A 27,594-nucleotide genomic window follows, 5' to 3' on the forward strand; every position below is an offset into this window, starting at 1 on the left:
GACCAACAAAGTTAATGGAGATCCAAACAAACCAAAATCTAGCATCCTGTTCACCTGAAACCTCAAACAGACTGAAAAAAAAACAGCTCTTAGAGGAACAGACTCTCAGGGAGCACTTCATCCATTTTTCTCTGTCTTGATGTATTTTCATGCTTGAAAAGAAAAAGTTGGGGAAATTCAAGTCCTGTCTGCCGGCACAGTGGGCAGCCCATTCTGACAGCGTTGTCCAATTGAAAACGGCAAACATCCAGTTTGCCGTAGCTACTTACTCATAGCTAGGAATAAGCCCCTTCTTGAACTCTCTCAGCCAGGCAGTCTGTCTCTACATAGAAATACATGCAGGGAATCCCGTAGAGTGAAGCCTTTTCTTCCGTGTCCGCTGTCTGTGGTCTTGTGCCCATTGTGTGATGTGATTATCTCATACTGGCTTGCCTGGTGTCTGACCGTGAACTCGATAAGTGCCCTACAGAGAAGAAAACGGCTTCCCTCCCTTTGTCGGACAGATACAATACAGCCACTTCATGTTGTTTTAAATGTGTGGCAATTCTTCACTATCTCGTATTTCCTTTGAATTCTTGAGAACCTTCCCAAAACTACACGTGGCTTCTTTTTTTTTTTTTTTTATTATTACTGTGTTTCCTCACAAGGTCAGCGCTTTCTCCTTTCCCTGCTTCTTCAGGGTAATGAAACGAAAACGCTCTATTGAAAGGATTTCGGCGCGCAGGAACGGGTAGAATATGAAAAGCCTCATATTGAAGTTCAAGGAGATGAAGTCAAAACTAAATTTTTATTTTCATGCCTGTAATTTAAAGCGATACACGGCTGAATTCCAACATTTAGATGGCTTTTCTTATGCGCTTTGACTGATCAGTTTATATCGAGGAATGCGCTCGTCTCTCTTCACACAGACAGAGAGAGAACAGTTGTCTTCTGCTTTTTAATCTGTGAGTAAGATGAAGAGATGCTCTGATTACTCCGCTGAGAATGTATGGAGAGAGGTGACTTTTGGATATTGAGTTATTTTTATGTGTCTTTACAGCTTTAGAAAGGATCCTGTCAGAGCACAGACTGTGTTCGGGAAGTGATTGATATTCCACCGAGGGGCTCAGGATAGTAAACCTGTAGTAAAATCTTAGCTCTACAGAAGAAAGCTGTTTACATTCACAGGCAATTCAGCTATGTCAGGTTATATTTACTCCCATATCTGAGAGGTCTTCCCTTTTATTTTGAAAGAACTATTGTTGGTCCTAACTGACTTCTTGTTTCCATGTCTAGATGTCCACATATGGACAGCAGGGCCCAGGTGGCTACAGCCAGCAAAGCCAGGCCTACTATGGTCAGCATGGCCCCCCACCTCACCCTGGCCAGCAGCAGCCTCCATTCCCAGGCCAGCCACAGGGCAGCTCTGGACCTCCCTACCCCCAGCAGGGACACCCTTCACAGCCTCCTGGCCAACATGGGCAGCCAGGAACCCCGTACCAACAATCTCAAGGTCCCCACGGGCCCCCTCCAGGCCAGCCCCCCTATAGCCAGCCCTCACAGTCTCAGCCAGGACAGCCACCTTATGTCCCTCCCCAGCAGCAGCAGCCTCAACAGCAGCAGGGTCCTGGTCCCCAAAGTCAGCAGGGCCCTCAGGGCCAACCTGGCTACCCACAACCCCCTGGACCTGGGCAGCCGCCACCACAGCAAACCTCACAGCCACAGCAGCAAGGGCCCCCACAACAACAACAGCAACAACAACAGCAACAGCAACAGCAACAAGCAGGAGGTCCGCCTCCTCAAGCCCAACAACCTCCAGGTCATGGCCAGCAGGGTCAACCATCACCTTACTCTCAGACACCCCCACTGCAGCAGCAGCAGCAGCAGCAACAGCAGCAGCAGCAGCAACAGCAGCAGCAACAACAACAGCAACAACAACAACAGCAACAGCAGCAACAACAACAACAACAGCAACAGCAGCAACCGTCACCATATCAGAGGTTCCCACCTCCTCCACAGGTAACAACACCACACATACATCTAGAGCTAGAATGTGATGAGCAGTGTCGGGCATCTGTGTGTTTCCTCAGCTGACACCTGCTGCAGCTCATCACTGCTGTGATGAAGTCCACACCTGCTGTACAGTGTTAATGCAAACCAGAGCCTGTCTGCCGCTGTGTCTCAGTGAAGCCGCCTCGTTTGCAGAAAACAGAATGAACATCATGCATTTAGTTTTTCATAACAGAACACACCAAATATGTGGTAGTATCTCCGTGAGGATTCAGCAGTGAAACAGCCATAGGATGTAAGACATGCAAGCCATTTAGGGCCGAATTATTGCTTAATAAAATTTTAATTATTTACTTAATTAAAGAGGCTCCTGTCTGTTACATGGATACTGAAAACAGAAGGATTTAGAGCACAAAACGACTTTGACTTTTCCTGTGCCACGTCTCCTGTGGTGACTCAGAGATGTCGTTCAGTAAATATTCAAATCACAGTTCCTCATTGAACGGCACACACTTTTTTTTTTTTTTTTTTTTTAAATGTAAATTACATAAATTTACATTTATTAAGCCCAGCGATGATCAGTGTGTCAGTGTTGTCGATTTGCTGTACATAGCAAAGAGGTAATAAACATGTATGATTTGGAGACTGGAGATCACTGTCTCATCCTTCCTGTCCCTGCGATCAGGAACTCTCCCAGGATTCCTTCAGCTCCCAGTCGAGTGCTCCTCCTTCCAACCAGCCCATGACTTCCAGCAAGAGCAGTCAAGAGGACAGCATGCAGGCGCGGCCCTCCAGTCTGCCGGTGAGCCCTCAGTCATCTTTTACTGTAGCAGGCTTTTATCCACTGGCCGCCACAGGAACCAACCACCTCCACAGTTTGACCTGTTCCTATATGTTTTATGACCCTCATACAGAGCCTAAAATCCCACTGAAGCAGACACACGTCTGAGTAGTTTATAATCTAATGACCAGAGTCAGTCCAGTATTTAGTAATCGTTCTCTCCTGCAGCTGCGGCCAGAAAATGCAATAATAACAAATGGTCAAAGCCATGCACATGACTTCAGTGAAAGTAAATAAGGGATTTAACCTGGACTTTGAGTTTGTAGACCAATATATTAGTCAAAATCTTGACGGCGGGATTAACAGCATTTTAGACCAACTCTTATTCCAGTGTCATCATCGTCTGCACCCAGGTTCGACAACACTGCTGATTTTGGTGTATATTCAGACTCCACACAGATTCAGACTAAACTCGCAGTGTGAAAGCAACCTCATTAGTGACTCAAGCTCCTGCCAGTCCAAATTCAGCTCCACTGAAAAACACAGGTGACACCTGTCTCCCAAACCAGCCGGAGTTAGAGCTGGTCTGGGAGGACAGTGTTGTCTTGTAACCAGGTAACGGCTCCTGGCTTTACTCTATGATAGAATAAAACATCATTGTTAGCCCATAGTAGTAGACACCAAAGTTTTCAAGTGTGACAAAAACACATAGGAGTGTTGTGTAAATATTGGATTTCTGTTTCTTCGACTGACGACCAGACACTTGGATTCAGCTGCATCCATGTATTCGGATCATCATGATGCTTCCTCACAGACATAGCTACTGTGGGTATTACATGTTTTACTAGAGCAGAATCAATATCCAGAACTTTGGACTTCAGACATTAGTGTATTCCCAGCTTTGTTTGTTGCTCTCTGTTGACGACATGAGCTGGAGATACTGACGTAAATAAAATTCCTACATATCCTAATGACAATATTTATCAGTGTAATAATCTTTTTGACCCAGTATCTGGATATTAATGACACAGTAACGATGAGAATTTGGGCTGAGCTAATTGAAATATTCCAAGGAGTACAAAACTACGTCCCTTCTGCCATCTTTCTAATTTAGACCACAACCCTTTTTTCCTTCTCTGCTACCTCTGACTTCACACACACACAGTCCACAAGCTGAGTACAGTGTGTGAGCAGTGCAGGTTTCTACTGACTTGTTAAAAAAAATAAAAATTCTGAGAGCGGGAAAAAAATATTTCTGCCAGGGAAAAGATTGTTGAAAGTGAAGTAAATCTGGCATCTGATAGCCCTCTGGCTAAGATAAAGGTGAGAGAACCCCCCCTCCCCCTCCCCCCAATCCTCCCTGTTAAAGAGGTGTCTTGCTGTTACACGTTGCAGTTTCCATGGCAGTGTTTATAGGTCAGACTGCAGAGCTAACCTCATTCTGGGCCTCAGGGAAGGAGAGTGAGAAATGAGATCATTAATGAGAGAGAATGAAAGTGAGAGAGTGGAGTCTGTGGTGGTGGTGGTGGTGGGGGGGGGAGCCAAGATTGAGAGAGTGCAAGCAAATAACTTCAAATAGTGTGAGTGATTGGTTGGAGTGGGAGATGCTGAGAGAGAGGGAGGGGATGAGCGGCGTCTATGCCAGTAGGGGATGCCCTCAGGATGTGTTTCCCTCCTCTTTTATTTATTTCTCTTATTTATTTATACAACCCTCTGTGGGCTCAGCCATTGGCCGAGCAGACCAGGCCAGGGCTATTTTTATTTATTTCATTTTTTTTTTCCCCTCCAACTTGTCGGGGATTCCCTATCGGTGCCACGTGATTGGCTGTGAAAGCCATTAATCTGGCCGAGGTGGAGATGAACGGATCCCCCTTTCTCCTCCTCCCCCTCAGCATCTCTGTGGAGCGCGTACGACACTGTGTGCAGATTAGACCGTGCTAACTGACAGTAATAACCCTGACAGCCTGAGTCAAAACTCCTACAGGTGTGTGATGAGTAGATGTGCACCACTGATATCTGCTTTACCTGGAAATGAGGCCGTTTTGATGTCCAGACTTGCATGGCACAAACTCTGCTGCAGAGTCAGAAGAATGCAGGAAAACTTTTCTGCAGAGTTCACGGTGGTTCTGATGTTCATGGTTTTACTGACTGGGGGTTAAGGTTAAGGTTAAAGTGTCAGAGGTCGGCCTTGGCTTGCTGCTTGGCTGCAGTTTTAACCCAAATTCACAAATGACGTGAGCTGTTAGCTGCATAAAAGAGCCACTGAGGCTGCCTGTCAGTTTAATATACTCCAGCTTCTGTCGTAAACATCAGTGTGCTTGGACCAAACTTTCCTATTAGCTGTACTACTCCTGATTAAAGACAGGGTAATCAATATCAGAGTTATAATCAACAAAAGTGGTCTCCACATATGCCTCATGAGAAGTATACAGGAAGAAAGTAACTTTCTTTCTAAATGTATTTATTGATTTATTTCATTTCCTTCCTCCTGTAGCTTTAAGGCGCCTGTGCGCCTCACACATTTCCAATGTCGCAACTGGAGAGACTGCAGCCGACAACTTCTATAATCAAATGCGACGTCCTAAATTTTTCATGTGCAGTGCGTTTGTTGAGATGGAAGCGTCACGGATGTCAATAATGCTCCAGAAATGCTCAAAAATGTGTCTGATTTAGCCTTTCAGTCTTGTTTCCCTATTCTTAAAAATAAATGAATCCAATTTTTTGACCATTTTATCAGGAAAGGTTCTTGCGTGCCTGTTTATGTTTTAAAACAGAATTAAACACTGATGGATTTGAGGGGTTTAGCTTGTTTTGTTAAGCAGGAAAAGGGATTTTGCAGAAAAAAATGTTCTAATTTCAGAGTAAGGTTTAAAAAAAATGCATCATATTGGTCCTGAAATTCAGCTATATTGGCACTGGTATTGAAAATTTTGCTTTTTTTTTTTTTTTTTTTTTTTTTTTAGCCAGCAAGCTAATTATTTCATTCGCAAGCAGATAAGACTCTCAGGTATCATATATTCTGTATTTCTTTATTTCTCATTTTCTTTTCATTGGTGGATTGATAAACACAATAGAAAACTATTTGTGCACTGGGACGTGTTAAATAAACTAACTGGTGTCATGTTGTAAGCAAAGAAGGACGTTTTTCAAATTAAACTACACCCAACAGACTGTCAGGTACGGATCTGCAGGTTTAATTTGAGATAAAATACTTTGTATATTTTGTAAGGACCTGCAGTGATTTCTTTTAATCTGCCTCAAAACACGTTTGAGTGCCGAGCCAACAGCAGCCGAGGGGTTAGCACCATTTAGCTACTTTAGTTTCATTTGCAGAGAGCCAGCCAGATATCCCCCTCATCCAGAGTACAGATGGGTCTGTTTGAGCCAGGTGCTAAAAACCAGCGTCTGTTAGGCTGCCGATGAGGTGGGAATAAAGGAGTGCAGGAGGCTCAGTGCCTGCTGGAAGGCGCAGGTAGGAAAGCAACAGTCAGCTTGAGAAAAGAGCCGTGGATAAGAGGAGGAGGGAGGGTGGAAAAAAAAATAAAATACAGGCAGCGATAGTGGAACTAGCTGAGCAGGTTGAACTTGTTCCTGGTTTGTTTTCACCCTGGCTCCAGGACACACTTGCACAGTTTCACTGTTGAGTGTTTACCACACTGTCAGTTCCCCAGAACTGTTGTCGTCTTCATAGAAACGTCTTCACACTTGTGAAGCTGGGGCCTGTAGCTGATGCTAATCTAGAACAACGTACAATGAACGCAGCATCATAAGTAGTACAACTGGAAAGTGCTGGTCTTTGTGGCTGTAAAATATTCCTGTGACCTAATAACACGGAATTCAATAAAGCTTCATTCAATAACATTCAAGTCGTTTCTAGGAAAGGAAATGAATTAAGAGCCAAAAGGAGGAAGAGAAAGGAGGTTTTTGTGCAGTTCTGTCAGAAGCGTCACATTATTGCCTCAGTCTATAATGAATAACCTCCTTAAAGGGGCACACCAGCAATTTTACACACGAACTGAAGTACAATACAGCCTGTACAACAGTTGTATTATGTGGCTCTTGATGTTTCCAAAGCTTTCCAAAAAAATAAGTGATGTCATAATGATGTCATCAGGTTTATTGCAGCTACAAACTGGAGGTTTCAGGTTTGAAAGGAGCGGCATTTAGAAGGCGCTGAAGGTGCTGTGCCTGTATGATGTATGATGGGAAATCAAGGATTGTGTGTTATTGGAGCTTGACTCACACTAGAGACTAAGGCTACGTTCACACTACTACGTTTCAGTTTTACAACGCTTCTCTTTTGCTACGTTGTCACCTGGTGTCCACACTACTTGAGCGAATGAAACTGAGACTTTTGGAAACACTGCTGGACCCGTTTTCGTTTGCCAACTGTGGGGTTGTGTTGTAGTCTGGACAGGCAGAAATGGAGACCTTTAGAAATGATGATGTAGACACCCACAGTCGCTCCCTGATTGGGTCGTATCAGTGGTGAAAGCAACATGAGTAACGAATCTCAAGTGTTACCGACCTTGTCGTCTTTGCAAGCAGCTGTGCAGGTAAATTCTGCATTTTACTGCTGCAACTGTCTTTGCTTTCCTTATTTGTTCTATCTGCAACTAATCAACTGCAGAGTAGACAGTCTGCTTCCTGTCTACTCTAGTTTGAGCATGCCCAGTGTATGTGAATGCTCATGTATGTATGTGTTTTAAGGTGATATTATGGATGGAGATCGTTTTCGATACGGAGTTAAAACGGTCGTCTGGACGGAGATCGTTTTCATTTTAAAATGAAAATGTATTAGTCTGGATGTAGCATAAAAGTCAGAAAATCTCAGCCTCTACCTTTGACTCACAAGTCAAACAGCTTCATGGAGGTGCAGCAACAGAACTAACTGTTCACATCTAGTGCTGCTCAGTTTTCTGGCTCCGACCATCTCCATATACAAATATTCTTCGAGGGAGCTTCATAACAGCGACACCAGTGTGTTGTGGCTCAGTCAACAAGTTGATATGGTGAGTCCAGTGTGTTTATTTTGGACAAAGGGTTATGATAGGCTTTTGGTATGAAAGTGGGCACAGGCACAAGGATCCCACCTCCTTCGTCGTGGCTCCAGAGGAAGTAAAGTACGCCACAGTCTTTGCTGTCATCATCAGGCTTTCATGCTCCCTGGAAGTGACACTTCCTCTACATGTCAACCCATGGGAGTGGGAATAACCATCAGACCACCACTAACACACTACCCTCTCTCCCATTTAGCCTCTTCTCTCACTCTCTCCCTTTTTTAAATCTCCTTGTCCTCTCCCAGGTCTTTTGTACACCCTTTCTCCACTGTGGGGCTAATCCCACTCAGGACCGCCCACCGGTCGTGGTGCTCCTCTTTTCTGATGTTGTCTGAATGTGCTCCAGACTCGAGAGGAAGGTCACATGTTGGTCACACACTCGACACTCCAGTTTGTTTTTTCTGTCCTCCATCCTCCCGTTCCTCTTGCTCCTCTCACCCTTCCTGAAAAAGAGGCGTCATCTGGAGAGGTTTTATCGCGAGGGAAGAGCCGAGGATTTACGCTGTCTACTTGATTTGTGTCGGGGGGGAATAATTTCCTATTAACAAAGGTGTAATGGAGTAGATACTGCCTTTATTCAGCTCTACTTAAACTCCACAACCATTCACAACAAGTAATGCGTTGTAGGTATGAGCTATTTTTAATGCTGAAGGAAGTACATTCTCAGTTTTCTATCAGCTGACTTATGTTCTTTTGTATTGTTGGTGCTTTTGCTTTGATGGATCATCAACTGGAGCCACTCTACGGTTCTAGTCTGGTTCTAGTTTGGTTCTATTCTGGTTCTAGTCTGGTCCTTGTCTTCCCCCCTTGTAATTAATCACTAGGTCACTCCCCATCAGGACCCCACCCTTGCAAGAATTCAGTCCTGTCCAGTGCATTTGCAAAAGCTCAAAAACCACCCACTTCACAACAACACCGGCAGCCACCCCCCCACCCCCCACCCCCATAATGACCTTTAATATTATGTGCCGAACCTTCTGATCTGGAACCGAGGGATCTTCCAGTCTTGATCAACTGAGTCCCCCCCCTCCTGCAATCCCCGTTCCCTGCTCAGCCCAGCCCTGCTCTGCTCTCCTGCGGCAGCTAAGCTTGTTTTTGCGACATAGCTCTGGAGCAATCAGCCTGACAAGGCCGGCCCCCTTTTTTCCTCTCCTACCCAGCCCAACCCCCTCCCTGCCTTTTTCAATATTACACACTTTTTTTTTTTCTTTGCTGCATTTTTCTCTTTCTTTCTGTTCATATATATATATATATATAATAAAAAATTTTTTTTACTCTCTCTGCCTCTCTCTCGTTCCTCTTTCTGTCTAAATTCTCGTTTTCTCTCTCCCTTGCCTGCGCCCTCCTCCTCCCCACCTCCTCCTCCGCCTCCTCCTCTCCCCTTCCTCGTTCTCTCTCCTCTCTCGGTAAATCAGCTTTCATAACGCTGTGCAGCGCAGCCTTGTTTTGCGAAGCTCTGACGCTGACAGTATTCAGAGTCCGGGGCCAGTTTCCTGTTGCTATTCTGGGGCCCTTGCTTCCTGTGTGGGCATGTCTTATTCAGATTCCAGGGTGCCTTGCTCGCTCTCACTCACCCCCCCTCCCCCCCACCATACACACACACACACACACACACACACACACACACACACCCTCCCTCCCTCCCTCCCTCCCTCCCTCCCTCCTCCTCCCGGCTTGTCTGTTTCTCTCCCCTGCTCCCTCTCAGTCTCACCCCTTTCTTTCCTCTATGTGATTTTTAATTAATGTACTTGAGAAAATTCAATCTGCTGACAAAGTGTGTTATTTTGCATTTGCTTCAGTGAATTGTTTCTCATCCTGCAAAAAAAAAAAACAAAAACCCCGAGCTCTGTTTTTGCTCTTGCAAGAGCACGCACGCACACACAGAGAGAGAGAGAGAGAGAGAGAGAGAGAGAGAGAGAGAGAGAGAGAGAGAGAGAGAGAGAGAGAGAGAGAGAGAGAGAGAGAGAGAGAGAGAGAGAGAGAGAGAGAGAGAGAGAGAGAGAGAGAGAGAGAGAGAGAGAGAGAGAGAGAGAGAGAGAGAGAGAGAGAGAGAGAGAGAGAGAGCTCTCCCTCTCCCTTTTGCTCTCTGCTCACTCACACACTCTTGCACTCGCACACACACTCTCCCATGCCCCTCCCCTCAGCCTCCATTTCTGCTGGGCTGAGCTAGTTTTGCAGCACAAAGACTGTGGCTGACTGCAGCACTGTCTGTCCTCTGCTCTCGCTGGAACAAGCTGCTGAGCCTGGACCCACCTCACCTCGCAATGAAATTAACTCTCACTCCATCAAATAACCTCCATATCTTTTTTTTTTTTCATTTTTCCTCCCCCCCTCACCCTCAGCTCTACCCAGTTAAATTCACTGGTGGTATCAGTTGCCGTGGTAGCGCCCTCTAGACACGCTGCTTGTGTGACAGTAGGAGGGGAGGGAGGGGCGTTGCTGCTCTGAAGCAGGCAGACTGGCTGTAGGGGTCTGGAGCCTCCCCAACCAACCAACCAAACCCCCCCCCCCCCAAACCCTTTGCTTCTCCTGAAGCCCCTCCAGCCCCCTTGGCCTGTTGTATCCTAGCAGCACCCCTCACCTCAGGCTGGGCAGCTGCCTGCCTCACTTGGGCATCTGTGCGCTGCCCTGGGACTCCCTGCTACCATTGTGATCTCTACAAAAGGCCCCCCACGCACACACCATCTCCCCATTATTCACAGCAATCAGACCCCCCGTCCCCAGCCCCCCCAGCCCCCTCTCTCTTCCCCTTCACCACCTCCCTGCAGCGACACACAGACTGCAGTGTTTGTGTGCCTTGCACACCCCCCTTTTTTTTTTTTTTTTTTGTTGTTCCCCCCACAGAGAAGCTCAATTAGGCAAATGTGGAGCATTTAAAAAAGAACTCCCCACCTATTGATTAAGATTCATAGTTGGCCTTTATTTTCTTTTTGACTGGGAGCCTGTAACACAGGAATGTTGAAGCAGAGCATCATTGATCCGCGTCACATGAATTGTGTGTTTTTTTTATTCTTTTTATTTTTTTTTACGTCTGAGCAGGACCAGCCTCTTTTTCTGAATTTTGCTGGGTCACCCTTTCATCTCCTACTTTTCAGTCCGTGTTATTATCCATCCCACGTGGCCGCTGGTGATAAAGTGGCGGTGTAATGGTGATCCCCGGGGAGCTGAAGCTGGCTCGTCTGTGGACGGAGTAGACATTGTGTCTGTGGCACTGATAGTCCAGACGAGATATCTAATCCCAGCAGGGTGCTCCCAGGCTCGGAGCACCGAGGCGCCCTCCTGGAGCTCACTCCCTCCACGTTGACTGTTTGCCTACATTTTGGAGAAATGAAATAACAGAACTCAGAGACGTTAATTTCAAACACTGACTTTAAACTTTGGTCGTTTGCTCAGTAGCTCCTGTCTGTATCATGGTAAGGACCAGGTGGAGGTTGCATGGGGCACCTACAGGGTGTCCAGACTGTGTGTGGAGAGTTTCTTGTCAGCCTGTGCTGTATGTGGAGCCCTGTAATGGCTGCTGCTGCTGCTGTATGAGGCAGGGGCCTGCTCTGCTTCTCCTCCTTTCTCCAGTTCTTCCCTCATAGTGGGATGGGAGTGCCCCCTTATGGTTGAGCTCAGCCCTGCAAACCTCGAGCTGGGGCTGTGACTGCCTCTCTACAAACCTCCATTGGACTTCCCAGAATGCCCTTGCAGCTCGGCGTGGCCCCCGGATGTAGGCGGGACCCTCGGGCAGGTGGCTGAGGCATCAACAGCGCCCACCTGTCAGTTCTGTTTACTCAGCATCTGGTCATTTCCTGCTTGTCATCCCATGGCGACGCAGTGTGGCGTCAGTACAGGTGCTTCCATAGAGCAGAGCCGATGTTTTATTTAAGCCTGAGCACCTGCAGTCGATCTGTCACCTGTCTGTGATGGAGAGACGTGCTCTGATTGTGGCGTGGAGGTAACGTGCTTCTGGGCTCAGTTAAGTCAAGTCAGCGTGTTTACAGACGGAGCTGAAAGAAAGAGAAGAAGAAGCCCTTGATAAAAAAAAAACAAAACGTGCAGAGTGAATTTCACTTGATCTTAGGATTTTAAAAGGAAGAGATGACTTTTCCCATGACCCCCCTTCAGATTTCAAAAGCCCCACTTTGCCCTGAGTGAGTGGCGAATGCGCAGCGCTGCAGTGTTCTTACTGACGAGGTCGTCAACATGTAAACATAAACATCAGCGACTCAGGAAAGAAGTTCAAGGTTTCACCGTCTCCTGTTTGTCCACTGGTGTGTGTGTCTCTCCCAGGCCTCCCCAGCGCAGAAGTGCCCGGAGGCTGAGTGTGTAATTAAAGCGGCTGTGGAGCAGGAATGAGGGAGGGGTGGGGGTGTTGGCGGGGGTGAGGAGGGGGGCACAGCTTTGGTGCGTCTGCGTTTCCTGTAACAATGACGGGCTTCTTCTTTTGTAGTAGCTGACTGCACCGTGACCCCGGCAGGCACGCAGGGAGGCCACAGAGAGAGAGGGAGGGAGAGAGAGAGAGAGATGGCAGCAACAGGGGGGAGGGACTGTGTTGGCTCTAATGTGTCAACCACGTGGATCACAGTAACCATGGCAGCCCTTGAGATGCAGCCAGCTTTTTTTTTTTTCCTCCCCTCCTCTATCTTCCCAACCTCCACCCCCTTCTTCTTCTTCTTCTTCTTCTTCTTCTTCTTCTTCTCCTTCTTCTTCTCCTTCTTCTCCTTCTTCTCCTTCTTCTCCTTCTTCTTCTTCTTCTTCTTCTTCTTCTTCTCCCCCTCCTCCTCCTCCTCCTCCTCCTCTCCTCCTCAGCTATCACCTCACCACAGAGGATGTGCGAGCAGGCAAGTCTGGAGTGAGTAAGCTTTTTTTTTTTTTTTTTCCCTCTGTATATTGTGCTCAGCATCTGGAGGCCTGAGAACAAGGAAGCCTGCCAGGCAGCCGGGCTGGTGAAACCCTGAGGTCTGAGGATGACAGAAGAGTGGGTCAGGGAGAGTGTGTGACTGAGGGATGAACTCTGCCCCCCCACCTCTCCCTCCTTACCACCACCAGATCTAGTTACACTACTGGCCAGGGTCACACATTCCAGATACGTTTCATTATCTCAGTGCTGCTACGCCACCTCTCTCCTCCCTCTCTCTGTTTCTCATAACCCACAAAAAAAAAAAAGAAAGACGGAAAGAAAGGAGAGAAATCGGCCGGCTTGGCAGACTAATGGCTCTGGTCAGGCTTGATTGATTCAGTGAAGTAATCTGCAAATGGAATACATTAGGCCGGCGGAGAGGAGAGCAGAGCAGAGCAGAGCAGATGACTCAGAGACGGCGCAGCCTCACTCAGAGGAGCAGAGGAGAATGTGGGAACTGTGGAGAGAGTGAAGACTTTTCTGCCATTTTCCACCTTCACAAGCAAATAATTGCATCAGAGCAAATGCAATCGAGCAGTTTTCAGATACGTTGTCTTCGCACGAATCCGTCTTCTCAAGCCCCCGACATGAAGAAGACGCCGGTGCAGGTCTGAGCTCTGAAGTTCCATGTTAGGCAGTGCTGGGAAAAAGCACAAAATGGCTGCCACAGAGAGGAGCTTCCACAGAAAGAGCTGCAGCAGCTCTCTCCTCCGCTCCACAACACAGCTTCCTCCTCTGCCTCCACGTATGGGGGGGGGGTTTGTGCATTTTTTTATGTACATGTTATCAGCTGTTATGTTTATCACAGTACAACCTCCCTCCCCAGCTCATAACCCCCCCCCCACACACACACACACACACTCTCTCTCTCTCCCTCTCTCAAAAGCCACTCTACCGTCCCTCAACTCAACTGCTCCTCAAGCCTGATCCCCGTCCTCTTCTTCACCGTTCGCCTGCTAATAATGAGCAGGTTGAATAGCAGAGGCTCAGCAGCATCAGTATCACCAACACCACCCCTCCTCCTCCTCCCCCTCCTCCCCTCTCCTCTCACTGTCCGGCTTGTGCAGTCAGCAGAACAGGCTGGTGCTGTGCAGTATTGAGCTGGGAAAAATCAATGACTGCAGAGTGGGAGTAGGTAGGAGCTTGTGTATTTGAGTATGTGTGTGTGTGTGTGTGTGTGTGTGTGTGTGTGTGTGTGTGTGTGTGTGTGTACAATGCTTCTGCCTATCCAGGGATGAGAGCTGTCTGCTGTCAGGTTACAGCAGAATGTTAAAAAGCGCGGCCTCCATGCTGCACATGTGCGAGTGGAGCAGCTGCACATGTGCAAGTTTTGTTATATTTACAATGTGGTTTTTTGCAGATTCACCTTTTTTTTGTTTTTATGCATCAGGGACAATAAATTCAGATCATAAAAAAACCCTTTCAGGAATAATTCTTGTTTAATATTGAATTGTGCAACTGTTTGCAATTTGTCAAAACTACTGCCACTACTCATTTAAATACCATCCTTATGAGTAATTACGTTTTCCTTTCAACAGAAGAAGCCAAACTTCTCCAGTCTTATTGAGGAACTTAACGCTGACTTGAGTTAATTATATGAACAGTCACTTTATCAAACTGTAAATTGATTCTGGTCCCAGTCTCCAGTGCAGCTGCTCCTCGTCTGCCCTGTAGACTGTAGAAAAATTGTCCTCGTCAGATATAAAAAGGTTTGGATGATTGTTCGATTGTGTTATATTGAATCTGAATCCAGTTCATTTCAAATCTCTTCAGGCAGTTTGTTTGGTGAGGACTGAAAACGTCTCTTAGTTAAAAAAAAAAAACGAAACGTGTTGTTTTTATGTCTCGGTATCAGATGCTGCTGCGCTGAAAGGCTGCAGAGCTTTTCTCACATGTTTTTGTCACTGCTCTGTGACATTAAACCAGTCTTTACTCTTTTTAAATTTTGCCTTAAGGGAAACAGGGTTTGCTTCCCACTTGGGTGGCTGTGCAGCTGCAGAAGTAAAAACAACACAGTGGGAGTAGTATAATAAATTCTGCTTTATCAATCAGCAAATATCAGTGAAACATAGATTTTTTTTCCCCCGAATGCACTGGTGCACTGAGGTCACAAAATCTGACGGGTCACAGAATCCGGCCTCCGGTTCTTTACTTTAACATGATGGATAGCAGATAAATATTTAATTCATATACAATCAGTGATTATTTACTGTACAGAATTCATAAAACCATAGCTGCAGAATTTCTCCCCAGGAAGTTGTTCAGCTGAGACAGCGAGGCACCCAGATCCCGACCCCTCCAGTCTCCCAATCAATTAAAGTGACGACCTAAACAACAGCTACAGTAAATATAACAACTTTCACCGTGTGAAATATCACCTCTGCCTCTGTGTTTGTTTTTATGATGTGAGCAGCGCTGGCTTGTGTCTCAGGCGAAGGTGGTCCACCTCTGCTACAAAACACTGCTGGAGGGGAAAAACAAAAACCAGGGTCTGGACGGAATGATTTAGATCAGGAATCATCTCATCAAAGAAAAGATGGAGAGTTTGTGAGAGTTTGTGGCACCTGACAGCTGATGTTGGTGCCAAAAAACCCATCACCTCTGGCCTTCGTATAAACTGTACAGGTTTAAATTTTGCTAATTTCTTGTAGATTTTTACTCATGCTGCTTAAATGCCCTCAAGCGCCCCTGAAGTCCCCCCAACCTCGCTGATAAAAGGCGGCTGTTTTTCATCAGGGTGGATCCTGCCTTGTTAATACCTCCTTGCTCATCTCATGACTGAAGTGTGTGTGTCGGTGACCACAGTGACCTCCTACTGAGATGCCTAACTACAGGAGTTGACCCCTGACCTTTTTCTGCACTGAGGTCTGGGTGAGAGCCACAGAGTTTTTCTGACGCTTTGAGCACAGAAGCTGCCGAGATGGTCGTCAAGGCGGGCGGCCCAGAGCCCTCTGTCAGATGACCGGTCTTGTGATGTCGGAGTGGAGGTGGGGTGGTGCCAGTTGGAAAGAGGGGAGGTGTAGGTCAGCTGACAGTGCTGGCTGCTGGAAAAAGGATCCCGCCATGGTTGTTTAAGCGAGGAATGTCAAGCTGTTTGATCTCTGCTCTCCGCTCCGCAGCATTAAGATCTCGCTCTGTATCGCTCACGCAGCGTGGCTGTGCCTGCTTCTGACCTGTTTTTACATTCGTGAGCATTAATTGGGCGTCAGCCAGTGAAACACTTTAGAGTGTGACAGTCGCACACAAAGCCCTCCTGCTGTGTCGAGCATGGTTTTGTAGCTGCCACATCTCCTGTGTGGGTCAGAGGAGGCCTGGGTGTGTGCAGCCACCGACGTGAGGGAAAGAGGAAGAGATGCAGGGAGGGCAGAGGGAACAGGGTGGGGGTGGATTGGTGGGGTTATGTATGTGCAGGGAGTTGGGAAGGAGGGGTGGTGGTGGTGGATTCTGAATCAGCGTTCTCCTCCTGTCACTCCCTCTGGGGTTCCTCCATCAGGTCACGTCCCAAAAATAGCAACGGGCGCCGTTTCAAGTGCAAAACCGTCGGCTTCGGGGCTGCAGCCAGCCTGCGAGTGTGAGATTTCTATGGGAATAGTTGGCCACCTTCCAATGAGTGCTTTTTTTTTTTTCCTCCCCTCCTCCTCCTCCTCCCTCCCATTTTTTTCCCCTCCTCTGATGTGACTGGCAGATGAGCTTGCATTTCTGAGCAAGCACATGGGCTCCACGTGAGTGGCCAGTGTGTAAACATTCACCTTCCCACAAACATAATCATCGCCGGCTGCCTTCCTGCCTGCCTGCCTGTCTTTGTGTCGCAGCCAGCGAGGCTCAATAACAACACCACATGGCACCAGAGCCTGTGCCCAGCACCAATTATTTCAACTGCCTCCCAAGATGACTTGCTTCAAATATTTTTTTTTTTTTCTTCCCTTCTTTCTCTTTGCAAGCCGCACAAACAGAGTCATCCTCGCCAAGATGGATCATTATCAGCATTATGGGAGTGATGTGGAGTATTTTTAAAAAGGAAGCTTTGTATCTGAGTGTGTTTTTGCACTGTAACAGGGCGGCAGGCCTGTATGTGAGAATAACAGACACACCCGGTTGAAGGCAAAGATTGCTGTAACGCGTCAGTGACCATTTGGATTTCCTCCCACTTGATTTGACTTCACTTGACTTTGATATGACTCTGAAATAAAATGCTCTCACCCTCCTCTTACAAGTGTGTGCAGGAGGGGGAAAAAAAAGCCTGAATATGATTCACATTTCTCCAAATGCAGTGGATGTCTTCTGCAGCATTTTTAGTCTGAGCCAAACTGGGCTTTATTTACATCCAAACTTACACACACACACACACACACACTCACACACACAAAGAGATTTGCCTTTATCGTAAATCATTTTTTTCCACTTAATTTCCCACTTTCCATCATAACTGCAGCCCCTCCCCCCTCCCAAAAGGGTTGCAGAGGATTGTTTGATAGTTTTTGTCTTATAAACATTGATTCTTATAAAGCTGTGGCCATCAAATTGTCAAATTACATCACAAACTGTTGAAATGGTGCAGAAACTAAAATTTCAGTTAGTGTTGATTTGAAGTGAATAAATCAGATGTTAAAGGAAAATGTGAGCCATTAAAAAAGCCGTATTTCATGATTTTAAGCTAAGAAGAAAAGGAAATAGACCTGGTAATATTCAAAGCTGCCAGCTCAGTCTTGATGGTCGTCATCATGGTTAACCTGCCTCCCTCTTCTTGTTCCAGGACCTGTCGGGCTCCATCGACGACCTGCCCACCGGTACGGAGGGGGCCCTGAGTCCAGGTGTCAGCACTTCGGGGGTGTCCAGCAGTCAGGGCGAGCAGAGCAACCCTGCCCAGTCACCCTTCTCGCCACACACTTCACCCCACCTGCCAGGCATACGTGGGCCCTCGCCATCACCTGTGGGTTCCCCCGCCAGCGTCACCCCTTCCCGCACAGGCCCCCTATCCCCTGCTGCTGTGCCAGGTAAAGTCGAATACTGAAAACAGATTGTTTTGTACCGTGTATCTGAAATTTGTTGGAGGTTTTACTCAAAGGTCCTATATTTTTCACTTTTTCTGCGTTTTATTTGAAGTGTTGATATCCATAAGAAGACATATTTGTTTATCTCTGGAGTACAATTTACACCCAAACTACTTTATGAAATCACTTTTTTTTTCTTTTACTTTTTGAAAGTTTTCCCTTTTGTATGTAATGTTCAATCCCAAAAAAAAAAAAAAATTCAATTTTGCTTCGGTATGTTTATTTAATTATTTAAACAAAAAATGTTTTACTTTAGATTTTCAGTGTAATAAGAGGAAACTTTATGGCATGATTTGTGTATGTAAAATGACAGGACAGGACAAATAACCAAAAGCAAGTAACATTATCCAGTATGAACTGAAGGCAGTAATTTAGATTCACCTGCCGGAACGTAAGAAATACATCTGCTAAAAATGCAGAGCTTGAATCCATTTTTCATACCAGTGTCACTTTCAGTATGGATGCTGTGTAAAAACATCCAGAACACAAACAGGAGACAGATTTAGAGTTTTAATTCAGAACTTCAGCTCACTCACAAATACAGTGGATCATATTTGTAATTCATGAAGCCAGTTGCCATATGGGGACGTTAAGTTGCTCCTCACACGATGCTCATAAACCATCCAGACGGCAGAGTAACACAAGCTATGGTGCCACCAGCAGCTCGTGGAGCGAGCGCTGTAACAGGCAGCTGATGGGGCGCTATGTTTTTTGTTTGCTTTGATTTGATTGGCATGTTGCCATTAGGTTTTCAAAGTTTGAGGATGAGCAAAAAAAACTGTAGAAAATCATGATGATGAGATTTCCAAAGTAAATTCAAAGTATTTTCAAGTTCCTGACTCTCTGTGTCGTTCCCGTCCTGCAGGTAATCAGATGCCTCCCCGGCCGCCCAGCGTCCAGTCGGACAGCATCATGCACTCTTCCATGAACCAGTCAGCCATGGGCCAGGACAGGGGTGAGTGCGGGGATAGAAACCCCTCGCCATCTGCTCGGTGGCCAGGAGTGCAAAAGAATGTGTGTCACATCCTCAGCAGCTTTTAGGTGTGATTGTTTGAATTTGTACGCACTCCTGCCTCGTGTAAACACTCCCGCAGGCTAAATCTTTAAATAAGAATAGTCTGCTTGCCAAGTCCAGTGAGGGGAAGAGCAGACAGATGCTGTAAAGAGCGAGGTTCTTCACACGGGACATATTGTGTTATGTAATGTTATGTTTAAGCATAACATTACAATTACAATTTTCCTTCCACATGAGGTCTTTTACAAATGATGACTTCAGATGCATTTCAACACATCCTCTCCCAATCCTCTGCAGTGTACATGCGTAACCCTCAGATGCCTCCATACGGGTCCCCTGGACAACCTGGCTCCGCCTTATCTCCACGCCAGTCTTCAGGAGGCCAGATGCATGGTGGGATGGGACCCTATCCCCAGAACAACTCCATGGGAAACTACGGGCCTCAGGGGGGCCAGTATGGCCCACAAGGTGAGGCCTCAGGGCAGAAGCATGTGTGGTGAACAAAATAGTAAAGTACAGTTTTGAGTATCAAGTTTCTTGTTTTATTTTTTTCAAATCCTAAAAATATTATGAATGAGTTTACAGTTGTCATCATGCGACCATCACAGTTTCATAGATGGCCCAGATTTAAAAAAAAAAAAAAAAAAAAGACTTTGAAGTTTCCTCTCACTTCATATATTTATGAAATTATATGACTGCACTTTGAAGTCTCAGATGGTTTCTGTGGGCTTTGAAGAAGTTCTGCTGTGAGTCATAGCAGCGAACAGTGAGGGCCAGATAAAGCCTGCTTCATCAGGCTGCTTGTCAGAACAGGCAGCACAGAGGTAAATTTAGAGCTGGACGACTGAAACTCTTCATCTTGTCAGTGTAGAAATGAGTGAAAGTTCTTTCACAGGTTTCTCTGTTTTAGACCGAAATATAGTTTAAAAACACGACAGGAAGCCACAAAACTTAAGTAAAACAAGACCAGGTAAAAACCCAGTATATGTCTGGACCGCCCCTCTTCAAATCCTGATTTTTATAACCGTGACATCGCCTTGCAAACTCACCAAACACATAAATTAGAGCTGTGATTTAAGCTATATTTACTGTAAAATGATCACTGAGAGAGAAGAGACAGAATATCTTTCTTATTTTGTCTCTCTCACAGCTCACAGCCTCTGTCTGGATCCACAATAATTTAGCTTTTATTTACCTCAACTCCAGAAAGTAACAGACTTTTATCAGAGGCAGGTTTATTTCTAACTCCTTCTGTTTGATATGTAGAATTGGTCACAACTGTGTTATAGTACGAAGCCTAGTTTTCAGTCGCTCCTGTTTGCTTTGTTAAAGTTACTGCATTACGTGTTAATACAAACTCAACTCTTCCTGTAACTATTTCATACTGAAAAACCTCCAGCGTTTCAGTGGGCAGAAACCCTTTATTACTTTTATTGCTGTGCTGCAGTTAGCGTATTGTCTCATTTCCTGTTGCTGGTGTTTCTGTTGTTTAGATGTTATTCAGATCTGCTAGTTTCTTCCATGACTTCTCTCTGCTCCATGACTTCTCTCCCCTCCTCCCTCTCTCCTGCCCTCTCTGCTCAGTGTGTCTAATGTTTAGTTATTCCTCTGCCTCCTTTAATGATAATGATGCATGTAATTTATTTACTGTAAAAAGAGGTGTAGGCCTAAGCCCCCAGTGGGCTTCCATACAGTGTCCAGCCATGTACCAGGTTTTTACCCAGTATGTTTTGAAAAAAAGTCAACATTGTGCTAAATTGGCAACACTGCAGCTGTAAACACCCCCCTAATAGAACCTGTTTGCACTAGAAAGTCCAACTTGGTGACCAATGGTGGAAATATCATCGTCAGTCACTCAGGGACTTTCCATATTATAGGGCTGCCCCTGCCCCGTCTGGCCAAAAAGGCTGAAATTTAAATGTCTGTCCATCTGTGACTCTTCCAGGTTACCCCAGGCAACCCGGCTACACAGGGATGCCCAATGCCAACTACCCCAGCGGTCCCGGTATGGGCGGCTCCATGAACCCCATGCCTGGTCAGGGCAGCGGGGCTCCTTATGGGAACATGCCGCCCGGTAGAATAGTCCCGGGGCAGATGGGTACTCGGCCCTATGGTCCCGGGATGGGCTCTAACATGGGCGCCATGCCTCCTCAGGTGGGCTCCGGGATGTGCCCCCCTCCAGGCATGAACAGGAAGGACAGCGTTCCCACCATGCACCACGGACCCACTAACTCCATACACAACAGGTGGGTGTTAGAGCTGCTGGATCAGTGAAAACAGAAGGGAGCACTTGACTGTGGAGGGTCAGTTTGACTCATTGTATTAAGACTCTAGAGCCTGGAGAGTTTCTTTTCTATATGTGTGTGTGTGTGTGTGTGTGTGTGTGTGTGTGTGTGTGTGTGTGTGTGTGTGTGTGTGTGTGTGTGCGCGCATCTTCGCTTGCATACACTGGTTGTGCGACCATGAAAAATGATTTTTGGTTTCTTCCCACGTGCAGGCCATTGTGTTGTGTTGTGTGTTTTGGTGTCTGAGTGTGTGCTGCAGTGTAGATGGCAGTCGACCAAACTTAATCAATGAGAGAAAAAAGAAAAGCAGAGAGAAAGAGAGAGCAGGAGATGGTCTCTGAGATCACTGAGTCACATCCTTCCCCAGCGAGTACGCCAGCTCAGCCTACAGAGAGACACCCGTGTGGCAAGTGCTAGAATCATATAAAGTGAATTGATGTTTCCTGCAGAATAATTTGAACCCACTGAAGACAAGACAAGGAGAAAGCATAGATTTGTTACAGCATCAAACAGCGAGACATGAAAAGGATGACAGAGTCTTAAATCTTTATATCTTAGTGATAATGATGCAGCTTTATCAGCTGTGCTCCATCTAAACAAACATTCTCTTCTCTAGGCCACCTGGCTACCCTAACATGTCCCAGGGCATGATGGGAACAGGCTCTCCATACGGCCCTGGCATGAACAGCATGCACGGTATGATGAACCAGGGAGGGCCAGGGCCATACCCGATGGGAGCAAACATGGCCAACAACACCCCTGGTGAGTAAAAGCTACACTGAACTCCTGATCAGGGGGTTGCGGTGCCACTCTGGGCCGAGAAGTTTACTCCATAAAATGGTTTTATAGACTAGTAATCTCTTATTTTTATGCCCTCTTCTTATTACCCCTGAACACCCAGGAATGGCTCCCAGTTCGGAGTTCGGCATGGACAAGATAAACCCAGCCCCGAAGATGAACAACAAAGTGGAAGGGACTCCCAAGCCTGAATCCAAAAAGGTAAAAGTCCACACGAGGGAATTCTTGTCACTCTTTAGATCCTTTTTTCCCCCAGCTCATGTTTCCTTCCTTCATCTGTTCTGTAGAAGTCGAGCTCTTCCACCATCACCAACGAGAAGATTACTCGTCTGTATGAACTTGGGCCGGAGCCAGAGAGGAAGATGTGGGTGGACCGGTACCTGGCTTTCGCTGAGGAGAAGGCCATGGGCATGAACAACCTGCCTGCTGTGGGCCGCAAGCCTCTTGATCTCTTCAGACTCTACGTGTCCGTCAAGGAGATTGGCGGCCTCACCCAGGTACACATCAGAACAGGCAGCTTTGTACTGCTATTCTTACACGGCTGGTCTGTGCAGCTTTCCTAAGCCTCCTCCTTCCTCTGTCGCCCACCAGGTGAACAAGAACAAGAAGTGGAGGGAGCTGGCCACCAACCTGAACGTAGGCACGTCGAGCAGTGCGGCCAGCTCGCTCAAGAAACAGTACATCCAGTGTTTGTACGCCTTCGAGTGCAAGATCGAGCGAGGCGAGGACCCGCCCCCGGACTTCTTCAACACGGACACCAAAAAGAACCAGCCGAAGATCCAGCCTCCCAGCCCAGGTGAGCGGCGCCATCCTCCTGCACCTCATCGCCGTTTATTTCAGCCTTATAAATAAACTGCACTCGTATTGAATGAAATTAAAGCTCATTTCATTTCTCCCTTTCTCCCCTCGGTGCTGCTTGCTTTCCATGCAGTTCATCACATCCTCCTTGCTCTATTTGCCTCATATCATCTGCCTATAAACTGGTGTATTTTATGGTAACCTATTAATTGCAGTGTTAACAGCCGATCATAGTCCGTCGTTTGTCATCTCCTGTATGGGGCTGCCATCCTCCATAAATCGCTGCTGTTTTGGCGGATACTGGAGGAGTTGTAAATGAGGGCAGTGTGGCTGTAAGTCACAGACATACACTGCATCCTCTGGACAGTTCCACAAAGACGTCTCTTGGGGGAATTACTCCCTGGCATTTGCACAGGACGTGACGAAAGACTTGTCCTTTCTGACTTTTTTTTTTTGTGCAAACAGCGATGCAACCTGCATGCCAAATCTTTCAATGAACTCTGAATGTTGGGTAAAAGTCAGTCAGTGTGTAAACTGGCAGTCACTCATACCAGAGGTTTTGGGGAAGAGGGGGGGGGGGGGGGGGGGGGGGGGGGGGGGGGGGTCGCCTGAAAGCTGTTTGTTTTGGAGGGACTCCTGCTGTAGCTGCCAGGAGCAACCACACCAGGATCGACCACGTGCTGCTTCAGTCTGGCTGAGACCCAGGCTTGTCAGACACAGGGCACTGAGTCAGCGCTGGGGTGTTGTTACAGGAGACATCAGGGTGCTTGTCAGCTGGCATCAGCCCTCTAGTTAGTACGAAGGAAGAGCAGGAGAGGGGGAGGGGGGGGGGGGACAAGAGGTGATTTGGCGATAGAAATGCCCCGTCAGTGTCGTGTCCTCTCTGCCTGGTGCCTGGCCGAGGGCTACAGAGGCAAGGCAACGCTCCCTGGAGATTAGTACTGAGCCAGAAATGATGAATGGGGGGAAGAGGCTTGAGTGTGTGTGTGTGTGTGTGTATAAAAGTCACACAATTCTCTCTCTCTCTCTCTCTCTCTCTCTCTCTCTCTCTCTCTCTCTCTCTCTCTCTCTCTCTCTCTCTCTCTCTCTCTCTCTCTCTCTCCCTCTCCCTGACTCTCTGTTTCTACCATGCTATTTTTTTCCCATCCTCACGAGAACCTCCCCCTCCTCCCCCCTCCCCTTTTCTTTCCTCCCTTCATATTTAGTAGAGGGAAATCCCTGCCCAGAGGGAGGAGGGGGTGGGGGAGGAAGAGGAGGGTGAGCGGGTTAATGTGTGTGTGTGTATGTGTGAGAGCTACAGAGGCGAGAGGGTGATGTGAGAAAATGTGAATAAATGTGACCTGCCAATGACCCCAGTGTGTGTGTGTGTGTGTGTGTGTGTGTGTGTGTGTGTGTGTGTGTGTGTGTGGCAGTTTAATGAATGGGAACCTGTGAGTCATCAGACTGGCGTGCTAATAGTGAGAAGTCCTGAGCTGAAGTTAGGGATGAGTGCTACTATGTCTCCCTCTCGCTCTCTCACACACACGCACACACACACACAATACAAACAAACTATCACTCTCGCTCATGCACACATACACAACTTGCCGTCTCCTGTCTCTACAGGCCAGGCAGTAATCTGTCAGAGCCCAGGTTTAGATCATTGTTTCTTGGTGTCTCCAAGAGCCCAGCAGTGGTTGAGAGACGGGGGGAGCGGGTGTGTGAAGGGGTTGGCATGCTGCGATGAGCTGGAGGATTCAACATTTTCTCTGGCTGCGCACTCAAAAGCCAGTCAGCTTGACACAAACTGTGTTCCTCTGTGCAGCACTCAGGAATTTCTTAATGGGATTTAGGATTGCCAAAAGCAGCATGTGTTCCTGAAAGCCTCCAGCAGCGCTTAGCCCATCCACAAGGCTATCCCGCCTGACTATCAACTATCAACTCTCGCCTTTAGGAAGAGAGGAGGAGGAGGAGGAGGATGGGAGGGGGTGTTCTTTGAATTCTTTGGAATCTTTGAATTTTACAAACAGTAGGACTTGATAGTTGTTTCCGAGTACTCAGTGTGTGTATCCTTGTTTTGAAGCTGGTTCTGGATCCCTGCAAGGACCCCAGACTCCTCAGTCCACCAGTAGTTCGATGGCAGAGGGGGGAGATCTGAAGCCCCCCACCCCAGCGTCCACCCCACACACGCAGATGCCTCCAATGCCTGGTGTCAGGTACAAGTTAGATGTGACAGTATTGTTTTTCTATGATGATAACAACCAATCAACTTGTTGGAGTTTGGAAAATAGGAAACACTGAAACAATGAAAACTATAGAAAATACAAGGCTCAATATTATGAATGTCTGTGATATATACATTTCCCACAACTTTGGATGTTTCCAAATGTATGGAAGGAAAGAAATAATGTAATTCTTAGGTCTTTTTTAAAATAATACATTAATAATGCTAAACAATATCTATGGTTTTCGCGCCCTGTTATTTCTCATATCTTGAACTTATAGTAATTCTTTTGAGGACCAAGGCATAACATTCAAAGCAAGAAATTAACAAGACTTTTACAATAAACAGTGTATGAGTCCGGAATACATTAAAAATTTAAATAATCTATATGAATCAAAGAGTTCAACATCAAGGTATTGACAAGTCTCCTGCCCTCCCATAGGAGTAGTGTAAATCTGCAGGACCCTTTTGCTGATGGCGGAGACCCAGCGTTTTCCAGAAGAAATGCCATGACTCCCAACTCTCAGGGCTACCAGCCTGGGATGGGTGGCCCAGAGATGATGGGTCGGATGGGTCCCTACGAGTCCAACAAGGATCCCTTTGGTGGCATGAGGAAAGGTGAGCGCCAGGCAATCCAGCAAATCAGACGATACAGGGGTTCTGTTGGAGCTGGAACGAACAATGTTCTGTGTTTTGTCTTTTTTCAGCTGGAGAGCAGTTCATGCCACCAGGCCCCAACAGTGGGATGGGAGAACAGTATAACAGAGGCCCACCAGGCCCCATGGCCAACATTCAGATGGGCCAGAGGCAACAGTTCCCATACGGCTACGACCGAAGGTAAACAGACTACATTATTCCCCAAACGATCAGCATGATTCTGTTCCTGTGTCCTTTTTTCAGTCCAGTCAAATCAACTGATAAGTGTTGTTTGTTGGGTTTACAGACAGGAGCCAGCCATTGGCCCTGACGGCAGCATGGGACCAGGAGCTCCTCAGCCCAACATGATGCCTTCTGGAGCCGAGACAGGGATGTACTCACCTAGCCGTCCTCCACCACAGCAACGGTCAGTACCATTCAGTATCAAGATCGGTCCGTATGAGGAGAAAGATGATGGATTAACATCATTTAAACTTTATACTAAAACTGTCAGTGCGCTCATTAAAAGGAAGAAGAATGGTGTGAACTTTTTTGTTACTGTTCTCAGGCATGAGTCCTATACCAATCAGTACCCCGGCCAAGGAGCTCCCCCTGGTGGCCCATATCCAAATCAACAGCCAGGAATGTATCCACAGCAGCAACCGGTAAGAACATTTTGTTCGGCATTCACCAAACTCCTACTTCAACTTGATCCCATCTTTTTTCCTAATATTAGAGATTCCTATCTATGCTGGCATTCTGTTGAACAGAAGAAAGCATTCACTTTTCTTAAAAACAAATATATAGAGATTCTAATGCTGAATGTTGTCTGTTGACAGAACTACAAGCGTCCAGTAGATGGAGGGTACGGTCCTCCCGCAAAGCGCCATGAGGGAGAAATTTACAATGTCCCCTACAGTGGTCAGCAGCAGCCAGGACCACAGTCCTCTGGGCCTCAGGGCCAACAGGACATGTATAACCAGTATAACGCATACCCTGGAGGGGACCGCAGACCACCAGGGCCGCAGAACCAGTTCCCCTTCCCATTTGGTCGGGACCGAGGACCGTCATCTGCAGGCCCCAACTCCCAGTCTCCAATGCCTCCCCAGATGATGGCAAGCCCCATGCCGCCGGGTCCTGATGGCCCCCAAGGCCCAATGTGGCAGGGCCGCACTGAGATGGGCTATCCTAACTATCCTAACCGACAGGGACCTCCTGTACCAGGCCAGGGCCCCGGCTACCACGGCATGAACCGCTCAGAGGAGATGATGCCGGCAGACCAACGCATGAACCACGAGGGCCAGTGGCCTGGCCATGTCAACCAGCGGCAGCCACCGTTTGGCCCCGGTGGTTCCGGACCTCCCATGACCAGACCCTTGCCATCCACCTACCAGACTTCCCAGAACCACATTCCTCAGGTGTCGAGCCCCGCACCCATGCCCCGGCCCATGGAAAGCAGGACGTCACCCAGCAAGTCCCCCTACATGCATCCAGGCATTAAGGTGCAGAAAGCTGGACCTCCGGTACCTGCCTCTCACATTGGCCAGGCCCCTGTGCAGCAACCCATGATCAGACGAGATGTTGCCTTCCCTCCAGGCTCCATTGAGGCCTCACAACCCCACCTTAAGCCCCGCAGGCGGCTCACTATGAAAGACATTGGTACAGAACTTTTATTTCATGCCTCACTCAATATTTTCAATGGATATGCATATACACGAAACCATGTACAATTATTGAATATGGTAAAATGTTACCATATAACATGGACTAGAAGACTTAGCTTTACAGAGGCAGATCAGATAGAGGCTGTATATCTAGAATAGTTGACATAAGGATTTCGGAAGCTTGATTTAACTTGATGGTACAGATCCGTGAACCTATACCTGTCATTGACTGATCATGATCATGTTTTTGTCTTTCCTCAGGCACTCCTGAGGCCTGGAGAGTGATGATGTCACTAAAGTCAGGCTTACTAGCTGAAAGCACCTGGGCCTTGGACACCATTAACATTCTACTGTATGATGACAGCAGCATTACTACTTTTAACCTGTGCCAGGTGAGTTACATGCATCTGTTTAATTATCGTTAACACA

The 27,594-nt window shown here is 47.0% G+C and overlaps 1 protein-coding gene across 1 annotated transcript in view; it reads left to right on the plus strand.

Annotated features, from left to right (window-relative positions):
- Positions 1–27,594, plus strand: part of arid1ab (AT-rich interactive domain 1Ab) — a 57,375-nt gene that overhangs the window by 26,363 nt on the left and 3,418 nt on the right. Inside the window, exons 3-19 of the mRNA XM_071499286.1 lie at positions 1,276–1,998; positions 2,675–2,791; positions 17,469–17,709; positions 18,632–18,721; positions 19,079–19,249; positions 20,727–21,027; positions 21,683–21,828; positions 21,968–22,065; positions 22,152–22,361; positions 22,456–22,660; positions 24,725–24,857; positions 25,308–25,483; positions 25,573–25,702; positions 25,809–25,928; positions 26,070–26,166; positions 26,341–27,160; positions 27,427–27,557. Of these exons, the coding sequence (XP_071355387.1) occupies positions 1,276–1,998; positions 2,675–2,791; positions 17,469–17,709; positions 18,632–18,721; positions 19,079–19,249; positions 20,727–21,027; positions 21,683–21,828; positions 21,968–22,065; positions 22,152–22,361; positions 22,456–22,660; positions 24,725–24,857; positions 25,308–25,483; positions 25,573–25,702; positions 25,809–25,928; positions 26,070–26,166; positions 26,341–27,160; positions 27,427–27,557 (3,909 nt within the window). The remainder of the gene's footprint in view (positions 1–1,275; positions 1,999–2,674; positions 2,792–17,468; positions 17,710–18,631; positions 18,722–19,078; positions 19,250–20,726; positions 21,028–21,682; positions 21,829–21,967; positions 22,066–22,151; positions 22,362–22,455; positions 22,661–24,724; positions 24,858–25,307; positions 25,484–25,572; positions 25,703–25,808; positions 25,929–26,069; positions 26,167–26,340; positions 27,161–27,426; positions 27,558–27,594) is intronic.

The sequence above is a fragment of the Trachinotus anak genome, unplaced genomic scaffold (genome assembly GCF_046630095.1).
Source record: "Trachinotus anak isolate AG129_WGS33_773 ecotype Australia unplaced genomic scaffold, CSIRO_AGI_Tana_v1 ptg000016l, whole genome shotgun sequence".
Classification (NCBI taxonomy): Eukaryota; Metazoa; Chordata; class Actinopteri; order Carangiformes; family Carangidae; genus Trachinotus; species Trachinotus anak.